Source organism: Oncorhynchus tshawytscha, linkage group LG08, assembly GCF_018296145.1.
Source record: "Oncorhynchus tshawytscha isolate Ot180627B linkage group LG08, Otsh_v2.0, whole genome shotgun sequence".
Classification (NCBI taxonomy): Eukaryota; Metazoa; Chordata; class Actinopteri; order Salmoniformes; family Salmonidae; genus Oncorhynchus; species Oncorhynchus tshawytscha.
In genome coordinates, this window is record NC_056436.1 from 60,617,778 (window position 1) to 60,630,644 (window position 12,867).

At 42.0% G+C, this 12,867-nt stretch overlaps 1 protein-coding gene across 3 annotated transcripts; it reads left to right on the forward strand.

Annotated features, from left to right (window-relative positions):
* The first annotated feature begins 1,689 nt into the window (after positions 1-1,689).
* On the forward strand, positions 1,690-5,720 carry LOC112256187 (P2Y purinoceptor 4). 3 transcript variants are annotated; one of them, XM_024429250.2, is made up of 2 exons: positions 1,690-1,792; positions 3,148-5,720. In XM_024429250.2, exon 2 carries the CDS (start codon positions 3,192-3,194, stop codon positions 4,293-4,295), a length of 1,104 nt encoding a protein of 367 aa, XP_024285018.1. In that variant the 5' UTR covers positions 1,690-1,792; positions 3,148-3,191; the 3' UTR covers positions 4,296-5,720. The 3 variants fall into 3 exon arrangements, with proteins under 3 accessions (XP_024285018.1, XP_024285016.1, XP_024285017.1); XM_024429248.2 differs by lacking the exon at positions 1,690-1,792 and adding an exon at positions 1,803-2,000; XM_024429249.2 differs by lacking the exon at positions 1,690-1,792 and adding an exon at positions 2,066-2,609.
* The last annotated feature ends 7,147 nt before the right edge of the window (positions 5,721-12,867 follow it).

Here is a 12,867-nt window from a genome sequence, read left to right on the forward strand (position 1 = left end):
GCCCAAATGTGCCTAATTGGTTTATCAATACATTTTTAAGTTCATAATTTAAGTTCTCCTCAAGCAATAGCATGGTATTCTTTCACTGCAATAGCTACTGTAAATTGGACAGTGCAGTTAGGTTAACAAGAATTTAAGCTTTCTACCCATATCAGATATGTCTATGTCCTGGGAAATGTTCTTGTTACTTACAACCTCATGCTAATCACATTAGCCTCCGTTAGCTCAAACATCCCGCAGGGGGGACACCGATCCCATAGAGGTTTTAACACAATGCACGTTGCAAAATTTTCAGCGTTAGCATCCTGTTATTGGTGATCACAATGATGTATAGGGATCTCTCTTCCTGCAGAGGTGTGTCCCTATGTTATTTTACTGTATGAGTCAGTACATTGTTTTGGATATCCTGCAGGAATTCGTCCACTTAGTTAAACACACTTGAGGCGCATAAATCAAATCTATATTTTCCTACAGGGCCAGCCCTATGGCTTTGTAGACACACTGTCTACATATCACTATCTATTGTACAGTAACGGAATCTGAACCCGTATTCACATAGCGTCTCGGAGTAGGAGTGCTGATCTAGGGTCAGGTCCTCCCTGTCAATACAATCTTAGTCATTGTGATCTAAAATGCAAAGCTGATTCTAGATCAGCACTCATACTCTAAAACACTTGGTAATTATGACCCTTGGTCTAATGTATATCTCTAGGAGAATACATTTTGTGGTTTCTGGTGGGCCCGTTTCTAGTCATGAGAAAACTGACATTCCCAGCCAGATAAGAACTGTACTATGTATCTCTTCCAACACTAGGTTACTGCTCATGCTGCCCACATTTATTTCTTTATGATCATGTTTATAATTTTATCACTCACATCTCGAGGCAAAATCGGGCAGGTGATGTGGAAAGTTGTCCAGAGACAATATTCAATTTCTCCTATCACGCCAGGATCAAACGCTGTGTAAATGTGGTACTTTGCGACAAACATTTACAGAACTGTGTAAATATTAACTTCATAAAAACAAAACTGGAGCAATGTGTCACCCAGGGAGAGATGTACTGTTTAGTAAGCTGCCAGTCTGGAAGGCTTGGGTGGCAGTAGAGAAGCATGATTATGAGGACAAGTGGGACAGAGGTGGACTAGGTGGAGAGACATAGAAGACTACTTTCTGGTAGAATACACAGTCTGATGAATCACTTTCACCTTATACTAACCTTATCAGTCATTTGGAAAATCAAATACATTACCAACAACCAATGGTTATTTAAATGGGAACAAACTGATGCTTTATTCTCAATATTGAGACAGCTGCTCTGGTCAATTATTAGTAAGCGAGTGCAATTAGGTGGCTAGTGGAAGTCTAGGTCTGTAATGAACACGATGGGAGATAGAGAGCAGGTTTCAAGGAGAGGGCGCAGCAGGTGTTTACTGTAAAGGACCACAGGTGGAGGCAGGTAGCTGGGTCCAGAGGCAGGCAGAAGGTCATACACAGGGGGTCCAAAAAGGCAGCAGTACAGGCAGGGAAAAGGCTAGTAGTGTTGTCTGGGAGATCAGGCAATAGGTTGATAACAGGAAATCCGATAGGCTAAAGTACAGGCAGGGAATGGGCAAAAGGCGTTGTCAGTGAGGCAGGCAACAGCTATCATACATGGGAGGAGTAAATTACGGGGGGGATTCAGGTGATTGAGACGTGGAGAGTGAGCCGCATTCAGGGGATCTGTGTTTGAGTGTGAGCTGGAAAGTGGGCTGGAAAGTGAGCTGCGTTCAGGGGATCTACGTGTTTGAGAGTGTGAGTTGGAAACAGACGTTACAAGATCATTATACAGCTAATCGCAGTTCGTTGTATTTCCACTCTGATTTATTACAGTGTGTATGCAATTAAATACACAGTGCTTCGCCATAATATTTCAGGGGGTTTGGTTATGTGCCAGTTCTCATGAAATTGGTAGGATTAATTCCCCTGCTATTGAAAGGAAGTTACATACTTTTGAGATCAGGTATGTAGTGTCATCTCATCTCATCAATATCCTAATTTGGTCCCTGACACCACTTCTCAATGTGCCGTATGTCTTTATGTATCTGGTTTATAGGCTAAACACGTAATTTTCAGCTAATCTACTGATTTGCTTTATAGAGTGGTTGCGGTTCTCTGTGAACAATTTGTTTCCGAGTAGGCTTAATCACAAATTCCTGTGAACATATGGCACATTTACTAAAAAAAAGTCGTAGCAATCTAAACGTTGAAAGTCAATGTTTGAAATCAATGTTATTTTATGAATAACATCAAATCAATGTTATTATAAAAATGTTAAATAATAAAATAAATGCTATTAATCAATGTCAAAATGTTTTTTTAAATCGGTGTTATTACAATGAATAAACATTGATTGAATATAGGTTTTGAAACGAATAGGTCTAACCTACCTCAGTGATCGCCTATAGGAGTTGGATTTCAGGGGGACGGACGAGGAGAGGGGGTCTATTTCCTTTATATGCCGGACGGTCCAACCCAACCCAGAGTCAGTCAGGCGTATATCCTATATGTATCCAAACTGTTTGCAAAGATAGTGCACTCACTGCAGCGGTCACATTGGGATCTTAACTGGGTAAGTTGTACACCAATATCTCGGACTTAAATTAAACTTTTAAGTTATATATTCCTTATGTCAGGTTAATTCGCGATAGTACTATTATTAGGGTTACTAAGTTTTCTAGAAGTCCGCATCGTCGTTAGTTTTTTTCTATGGAATGAAATAGTGCATTCGCGCGTTTCTCTGTAAACTATGTACCCACCGGTCTAGTTGGATAAGAGATTTAGATACAACACCAATGTTGTCAGTTCATAGTTATAGCTCGGGGGGGTGGGGTGCATTTCAGGGTAGGCTATGTGGGAAGATAAAACTATTGTTTAGGTTAGGCTATGTCTGTACGCAGTGCAGTGAACTTTAATTGGCAACGAACATCAGTTAATTCATCAAAGATGCCAACAATACGTTTTGTATTTTTAACACAACATGCTGTTATATTTTGTCCTGAAGAAAATAATCGGGGACTGCTTCAAAATTCAAATTCATGTTTTTGAGCGAAACCAGTATTTTCACAGTGATGCCATGTGGATACCTAATTTGTTACATTTCTCCACAGATATTAACAAGACAAGTTTTGGCTCTCTGCTGAAAAGACAGAAGATGGACTCAGCTATCCACAGCCACCTTGTGCGGAACCAGTCCAGTCTGATTCTGCACGCTGGGTATTCAAACGACACCTGTCGCTTCAATGAGGAGTTTAAGTACATCCTACTGCCTGTGTCCTACAGCCTGGTGTGTGTTATGGGTCTGGTGCTGAACTCAGTGGCTCTGTGGATGTTCCTGACCAAGATGCGACCGTGGAACCCCAGCACCGTCTACATGTTTCACCTGGCCCTGTCAGACTTCCTGTATGTTCTCTCCCTGCCCACCCTCATCTACTACTACGCTAACCGCAGCCACTGGCCCTTTGGCGTCGCCGCCTGCAAGATCGTCCGCTTCTTGTTCTACGCCAACCTCTACTGCAGCATCCTTTTCCTCACCTGCACCAGCGTCCACCGCTACCTGGGCATCTGCCACCCCATCAAGGCCCTGACCATGGTGAAGCCGCGCCATGCCCATGCCGTGTGTGGCATGGTGTGGGCTGCCGTCACGGCGTGTCTGGTGCCCAACCTCATCTTCGTCACCACCAGTCAGAGGGACAACGACACGTTGTGTCACGATACGACCAGTCCGGAGCAGTTTGAGGAGTATGTGGACTACAGCTCTACGGTCATGGTCCTGTTGTTCGGCGTTCCCTTCGTGGTCATCATGGTCTGTTACTGTCTGATGGCGAGGACTCTGTGTCGGCCCAGACGGGGGCTTTCGCCCAGCCAGCGGAGCTCACCTTCACGCACCAAGTCCATTAAGCTGATTGTGGTGGTGCTGGTGGTGTTCGCCGTGTGTTTTGTACCTTTCCACATCACACGCACCCTCTACTATACCTACCGCGTGCTGGATGCCAAATGTGAATTCCTGAACATTGTTAACTTTGCCTATAAGATCACCAGGCCCCTGGCCAGTGTGAACAGTTGTATTGATCCCCTCCTGTATTTCCTGGCTGGGGATCACTACCGCGCTAAGCTGGTCAAAGCTCTCACTGGTAAGAGACAGACAACCACCAGTCGCTCTGCTGCCTACCTGCAAAACCGCCCCAGTAACAACCATGAGATCGCCCTGGTCTATAAGAACTCAGACTCGAAAGCCAGCGGTGAACCTGAGAGATAGTGGGTCATTCATATGGACATCTATGGGGTATCATATATAGATATGCCTAACCTCCGTCATATAAACACGGAGGAAGCGGTTAACAGTCCTGGGCTGGCCACCACACAGCTGCACTTCCTTTGGATGCTGTTCTGTCATTTCGGACACCGGATGACTACATGGTGATCGGTAGGGCCTCATTACAGAGCCCAGATCTGTGAGAGGTTCAGTTCCTATAAGGCTGTTGGGGCAAAGCCTTTCCTTAAAGGGGAATGAAGAAGTGGGCTTGGGATTGGTCAGAAAACAGACCCCTTATCACCAACAGCATTTTGCAGCAGTGTTGGGTGCAGTACCGTTAAATCCTATCTACATTCCCCCTTGTTAGCAAGAATCTATGTGAAAACCAAGTCTGTTTTATACATTTACATACAGTCTCTAGTTCCTACTCTGAATGCTTTTCCGTCAGTTTCCCTCATTTTCATTGTGGCGGTTGTAGTGTTTGGAAGACAGAGTTAAAATCCTTTCAACCAGGGAAACAAAACAGTCTCTGTGTCTCTGTCTGAGCCAGACTGTAGTTTCCTACTGTTACCACAGACTGAGGAACTACAGGAACAAAGCCTGTTTTGTACAATAGCTACAGAACTCTGAAGAGCAGAAGGAAAAACAATGTATGCAATCTATCATCTAAATGTTTGGACTTGTGTTATTATGGCAGCACGTACTCAGAGAGAAGATTTGTGAATGGATATGACAGATGTTAAAAACAGTGTGTTATTGTGATCATCAAGAGAGAAGGTCAAAATCCTAGAAAACATTATTTAGACTTATGATCGAAGGGTTTTCTCTGGCTTCCAGTAAGTGTGGAAGTGACATCATATTTAGCAACAGGCTCAGATATTGTGAGGCAATCTGAAACAGTTTAACAGAAACAGTGCATGTACCAGGAGACTCATTCTGGTAGATATTGGAGCTTTATCCCTCTCCCAGCTGTTTTTGTCCTTCAGCGCAGAGCCTCCACAGCTGTCTCTCTATCTGTCTCTTCTGTGAGGAAACCAGGGGAGGGGTGGTGTGGGGGAGTAGAGAGACTGAATGGGTGTGTAGGCCGGAGTATCAACTCCATCCAACAACCCACACTACGGATAAAGGGGGGATTTTCCTTCATTATCCAATTGGGACGTAGACCTGCACACAACACGGCTATTTTCACACTGATTTTGGTTGTTGTTGTTGTGGACAGTCTGTCCATGGCAAAGCAGATATCTCTGTAAAGTAGATTGAACGTCAGAGGTCCGTTCCTAAGGGTACTTAAAGTACTATACTGCTGTCATGTTTAAGCTACTAGTAATGTTTATAAACGGCATTATAACCTAGGTTCAAGGTATGATAGGAAAACACTTGGTTCTATAGGTCTATAACATTATAATGACATTAAATATATGTTTTATATATCTACTTTTTTTGTTTGCTTACTGGTTATCATGTTATTGTTGCACCAACTATTACCAAGTAATAACAATATCCCTATTGTGCAATGTCAATAACCATCCATGACATCGGTTGATTAACCACAATCTCAGTTTGTGTGTGTGTGTATCAAATTGAACTCCATGTCGCAGTGTCTTGCAGACTTGAATGGGGTTATGGTAGAGGGGGTGTGTGGGAAAGTGATGAGCGGTTGCGTGTCTCACCGAAACATGAGGCGTTACTGGGTGTAGGTCCTCCATTAATCAGACGGGGGAGACTTGAGGAAGCGGGAGGACAGAACTGGGCAGCACAGAGAAATAGGACCAGGAAGTGAGCTGGTCATGGTACTGTACTGTTTGGGTTTTTCCCTGCCTGGGCCGTGCCAAGAAAACAAAGCTGGTCCCACCAACACACCATGGAAAAGAGCTTGTGTTTCCTCTTTCCAGACAAGGCTCTGTCTTGATTGTCCATTGTAATCATCCATAAATAATCTGACATTGAGATCTGAAAGAGAGGAAGACCAGCTCTCCATAAAGGAATAGATAATGTTATGTTCTCCGCAGTACACAGCAGGTGTATTCTCCATCTTTCTTTTGGGCATTACTAGTCGATACTCTCCTTTCCAAAAGGCTGCATCAACGGGCATATTGAAATACACCTATTTATGCTCAAAGAGACCAGTTGCTACAGTCGTCCAGTGATGTGAATGCAAGCCCCAGGAAGAATATGTGTTACATGTATCTGAACATTTGTCCTCTGGGTCAGAGATTTGGAATGCCATGAGCACTAGCGCCTCTCTGTGGGCTGAGTGAGACAAGACGGATTAGTGGTGTGCATTGGTGCCTTTGAAGATGGAATAGAAATGGAGCAATGGAATAAAAATGTTACCTAGGCCTAAATGGTTTAGTACTAATCACTATATCTTTCTCAAAAAATGTTTACATTTCATTTCAAGGCCTATTAAAAAACCTTTTTTTTTTTTTTTACAAAATAAGTCTTAGGCCTAACAAAATATATGATCAACTCTGTGGTTAGGATATATAATATTGTGTAAACCAACCACATAAAATGCCATTACCAATAGTGCTATAAACTATATCACTGCACCTCTTTACAGCAGCTTGTTGTTGCATGTAGGATGTTCTCAGCTTGGTCAGTAGGTGTCCCCATTGGCTTCTTTACTGAAGCATGAGCATCGTGAAACCATATCAGTTATTTAGGTATGAGCTTATCACTCTTATTGGGATATAGGCTGATATTGTTCGGGGTGATGATGAGTTGATAATAATCTTAACCAGAAATAAAATAGATAAAAGAGGAAACGTTTTACAATGAGGGGCTTCAACAATATTTTTTTCAGTCAGGACCAAACCAATGTTTGTTTTTTACGGAAATGGACTATATGAAGGGTCTCGATATTTAATATATTAACAAAACATGAGGAATTTATACATTTTCATTGGTATAGTGTAAACAGCCAAGTAAAAAAAAAAGCTCCGTATCGTTTGCTACAGGAGGAGGATTAATGGAGAAACCATCACGTTTATCATAAAGCAAGTTTATACAGCCTAGTCTCTGTAATTCATTTACCACAAACGATATTTCAATGCTAGAAGTTGGTATAAAATTAAATAAAATGCAAACATACTTATTTGAAACATCTATTTTGTAAATATCTGTGAATATTGTCCCTTTATATTTTGTAAGGACTACGCACATGAAGAACATGTATTAATGCAATAAGTTCTCTGATATTTTTATACATTTATGAAGGCTGCAATGGACGTATACAATAACCTTTGTAATTTGCGAATAGCATATCTTGATAGATGTAAATTAAAGTATTATGTAAATATTAGCATACATCCACATGCATATGGAAACCATGCGTTGTTATAGCCTACAACTTTCAGAATATTACGCGAAACATATTTTAATATAACTTATATATTTTTTATTGAGTTATTTCATGTTTAAAGCGTAATCATCTCTAAACATCTCGGCTATTTTGCAGGATATGGGGTTATACATTTCAAAAGCTTGATGGGCTCCATAAAAACGTATCAGCTGTCTATTATATATACTTTCCACCAAAAACGTAAAATATATTGATTTAATTGAAATATATATACTTAAATAAACACAGAAAATATTTTTTCTGCATGTTTTCATTCGGCCCCATATTTGTGTTCCTTTTTTAATTCGAATATTTTTGTTCTTGCTGACATGCAGTGTTTTAATGTATTGCATGAGACAAACCGCTGCATTTAATTCTATATTGAATTGCATGTATTATTTTTCATCCACAAAATTATGATCCCATCACAAGAAAAGGATCCGCGCGGGTGGAGTGAAGGTTCGCGCGGATCCTTTCTTGTGATGGGATCATTACCCTCCAAGGCCATCCGGCGCTGCACAGGTGAGAGGAAAATCTGTGTTGAATGCCCATGGTCACAGTATTATAGACACCAGACTATGCGAAAAAATAACAGATAATACGTTTCTAATCATAGACTATTATATCAAGTGTGAAAGGAAGAAGACGCAGTAAATCGACTTCTCCAGGCGAAGCAAATAATATTCTCCATCATGTTTGTTAGATACATAAAATAAAAAAATGTTACCCAATTTTTAAGGAGTCTTTCCCACTCTCTTCGTATGAGACTACCTATTTTAAATGTAATCTTCAATTGGGGTGGGACATCCCAAGGAGTTTGGCATACGAAACCTAAAGTTGAGTTGATAGGTCCACAGAAGAAGCGGGAACTGATAGGCCCATGTCAACTGAAAGTATAATAATACTTTTTCAAATATCTACTATTACTACTAATAACAGGTTCATAATTCTCCACTAAGCACAGACGTCAATTCAACGTCTATTTCACGTTGGTTCAACGTAATTTCATTGAAAGGACGAGGAAACAACGTTGATTCAACTAGTGTGCGTCCAGTGGGTCAGGCCTACCGAGGCAATAAAATGATTGAGTTCTGCTAGGGAATCTGCCATAGAGGCTATCTATTGAACTCCATCGACAGTGGTAGCATCCAAATTATATGTTTAGAATGGTCAGAAATGTTTTTGTAAAACAGACAGGATATCGAGCTATGAACGAGGGGGCCTGAGGAAATAATTAATGCATTTGGCAAGTGCCGAATATAATGTCTGTATTCTCTAGAAATGAGAAAATACAGTTAGGCCTATCTTAATTCATCTCCCCAATTGAGTCCTACTGAAAAAAATGCGCCAAAACAGCAGGTGCTCGACGTCAATTGAACTCACCCATTTTCGTTGGCCTTGTTGACACAATTTGTTCAATCATTCCACCAGTGAATTTCATACTTTTGGATTCATAAATGTTTCATGTTTATCAGTTAGGCCCACAACAAATGTACTTATAACTTGGTCTGGGCAAGTGTCAGAGAAATTACACAAGTCACAAGCGTTGGAGAAGATAAGAAAACCATTGCATTGCTGAACAGAGGTCAGTCTTGGAGGTCAGTGTTTTGCCTAATATGACTGTTTGTTAGCCTACTAGCATATAATGAACAGTGTAGGGTACCTACCCTCTTTCATTTAATGTATTTCAAAATAAACTAGTTTTGAGTTTTATTTATGCAAATACACTTGAGTTTATGTTTAGATTTCTAGAGTCAATATCCTATGATATATCCTATGATATGGTATTTGTTGAGCTTCAAGGTTCTCTCTTTGTCTGTAGGCAATTTCTGTAAAGGGCCAAATTATTTGGAAGAAATGTAGGATTTCAATGATGTGTGGATTTGAATTGAACTGGAGAGGCTGAGAGTGGAGGGAAAGAGTGACATAAAGAGGAGGGAAGTTCATTATCCAGGTGAAAAGGAAACCAACGGCTTTTACAGTCTCCATGGGAACCAGCCTTTCTTTTGCTTTCAGACCTATGATAAGGTACTTCACAGCATTAAGCACAATTATTGCAAGGTAAAAAGAGGAAATATTGCTTTCCAATGCTAATAGATGTTAGATATTGATTGGCATGGCGATTCATGTAGAGCTTTGCCCTAAATGTTTCACCTGGCACTCTCCAGCCTGTTAAATGGTGACTTTGGACATGAGTGGCTCGGAGGTTATCCCTGATGGCTCTGCGATGCACTGAGGACCTAGACTCTCTCAACTCTCTCTCACTGATCATAACATGTCATTTGGTAGTGGAAAAACACATATTAGACACTAGAACAGGGATGTGCAACGTTGATGGTGGAGGGGGCCACAAGTAATTGGAACTCATCAGATTCCCACTGGCCGTCAATTGCCCATCGCTGACACACTAAACTAACTGGAAAAGGCAAGAGAGTGGAAGTGCGTGCATAGGAGTGGATATTGAATTTGGGCTGAAAATCATAAACCAACGGTGATATCTGTTTTTCCATTTGTTTTACTTGGTATGATTTGTTATTTTCAAACAGCAATGTTTGCTCTTTCATCACTAACATTATGTAGACAGTAATTGGACAAGTTAAGAGGCAGATATTCAGCGTCAACCCTCCCTCCCCCTCAACCCCTGGTAGAAATCCCATAAATCCCAAACACAGGCTGCTTCATGTCATCAGCAAGTCATCATGCCTCAGAGTGGCCTTCAGTGAGCTCCGCAACACAATGGTGTTCAAGGCCCAGGGAGCAGCAAGGTCAGGCTGAAGCACAAGGGCAGGCCGTGGGGTGTGATGGAGGCCTAGTTAGTGGGGACCAGACATTAGCATAGTGTAGAGGCAGGGAGACACGGGCGGGCTCACTCTGGGCGGGTGGGCAAGATGGGGCTGTGGCACTCCTGGCAAATAGTTTTAACCCCTATTACAGCAGTGGCATGGCGCCTGGTCTTATCTGGGCCGCTGCAGCCACTCATTAATATTCCGGACATATGACAGTGCTTTCTGTATCATTGTCTGTTAATGGGAGGGATAATCGCTCATTCAATTATCAGACAGTCAACGAAAGACCAATCGCGCCTGCCTACCCCTAGTTCTCACCAGCGCCGGGGCCACAACAGAGATGCGCCAGTGAGAAAGGGAGAGAGATAGTGGGATTACACCATATTAGCAACTTTAATAAGACAGATGGCGGGCACCCTGTGAACCAATAGGGGTCTGACTCTGCCGGTGAACAAGAAGATGCACTACTGGAATCATTATCAACAAAGAAAGCTATATGAAATGAAAAAGTGCACTATCTTAAAACAAAGTGCTTTTTTGTGTTCATCTTGAAAGTCAGAGCCGATCAATGTATCGTTTTACGGTTATTGGGACAGCTTTGCGGTCAGCTTGAAAAGCTTCAAAGTAAGTCCGATCCTGGCTTGACCTGTGGTCAGAAATGGGTACTGATAGTTCTGCGATAGACTCTGAATTGCTTCCTCCGTCTGCAGCTTGAACCTGGTCAATGTGGGCCAAAGGTCTGTGAAGTGATCAAGTGCATCATTTATCCCTGTTGATCTGGTCTTTGTGGCCCCGGACCCTACTCTGTCTGTCATCGTGTTGTGGGGGCCGTGGCCTGGATATGAAGGGGCTTCTGAGGGTCTACGACTAGGATGACCTCTGGCCTGCTACTGGCCTCTGGAGGGACTCTGTTGCCTTTATCCACACAGGCATGCACTTAAACACACAAGAGGGCAAACACACACGCACACACACACACACACACACACACACACAAACACACACGTGCACTCTGTCTCTCTCTCTCTCTCTCTCTCTCTCTCTCTCTCTTTCACACACACACACAATCACACATTATAATACTGAGTTTATTTAGTTATCCTGTGTGCACCTCTTCCTTTCAGGAGGTGGGTCATAAGATTGGGGTTACAGGGCAGATGCAAGGAGGGGAGTTGTAGGTTAAAAAAAGACGTGAAATATTAACTAAATCTTATCAAATCCAGAGTTTGATAAATTCTCCCATTTTAAATGAACAGAGGCGTCTGTGGCTGTGGAAGGCCTTTGTTAGAGGACCATTTTCTCCAGCGGAGCCGCACGCCCACAGGGTCAGCGAAGTTACGAAAGTAATTAAAGCTCTGTGATTCACCGCCTGCTGCAGAGAAAAGAAAGCAAGCTGTCATTCTGATTTAGAAAAATAAATTACAATTTTAATAATGGTGTAGGATGGGGGTGCAAGGATGTCTGGAGTTTTGCTTGGTTGGGAGGTTGTGGAGGAGTGCGCGTGGGGAGGTGGGGTGTGTGTGTGTGTGTGTGTGGGGGGGGTTGCTGGGAGACTACTTATCAATAGTTGCAATTTTTTTTGAAACCGCATCGGTAGTACATTGCAGAGAGCACAAGTGCCCTTCAAAAAAGAAATCCCCAGAACATTAACATACTGATTTCATGTGCGTGGCAAAGGGCCTGAGCCAATATCAGAGAGGACTCAGCACTCCTATTGTCTGCTGGGACTCTGGTCCCCTCTGATATGAAAATTCAATTATTTTATAACTAGATCTGCTGCTGCGTTTTGACAGTCGACGGTAGCGCCTCGCCAGCTGCATCAGTGTGGGGGACCAGAGGCCCCTGATAGCGAGAGGGAGGTCTTTCACGCCATTGGCGTGTTTTTTGGGGGACAAGATTACCTAAATGTGTTGCATTTAAGGAATGAAAGTTAATCTAATGCACTGCCATTATCTCACTCAGGTAATTCCAATACCGTCCTTAATCTATGTTTACACACATGCACGCACTTGCGCACTCACTCATTCTTTAACACTTTGAATCTGATTCCCCCACACGCTGTCTGCCTCCAAATGCGGTATGTATGTATTTATTTTGATGTGCATATGCTTACCGAGGTAGAAACTATATCACCTTGGAGTCATTTCCTATGAGACATCAGCAGTTTCCAAGAAGCAATTTTATTGGTTTAGAATAAATGCAACACTCAATGTTTATAGTTATTTATTTATTTTGAAGGGGCATGAACATTGTTCAAATATGCACACATTGGCAGTTTGTTTACAAGGTGACAAGGTTGTATTTGTTTACAAGGTGATAAGGTTGTGTATGCTTTTATTTAACATATGAGGAATAGGTTTTGGACCTTCACAATTTCAAATGTCCTTGAACAAAGCAATTTTTGCAGTAGGTGAGGAGTAGCGATTTACAGCCATTAAACATGTTA

Coding starts and splice junctions, on each gene's coding strand:
- LOC112256187 (XM_024429248.2), top strand. CDS start 1,940: ATGAAATTGGTAGGATTAATTCCCCTGCTATTGAAAGGAAGTTACATA. Junction 2,001..3,147: donor TTACATACTTTTGAGATCAG/GTATGTAGTGTC, acceptor ATTTCTCCACAG/ATATTAACAAGACAAGTTTT.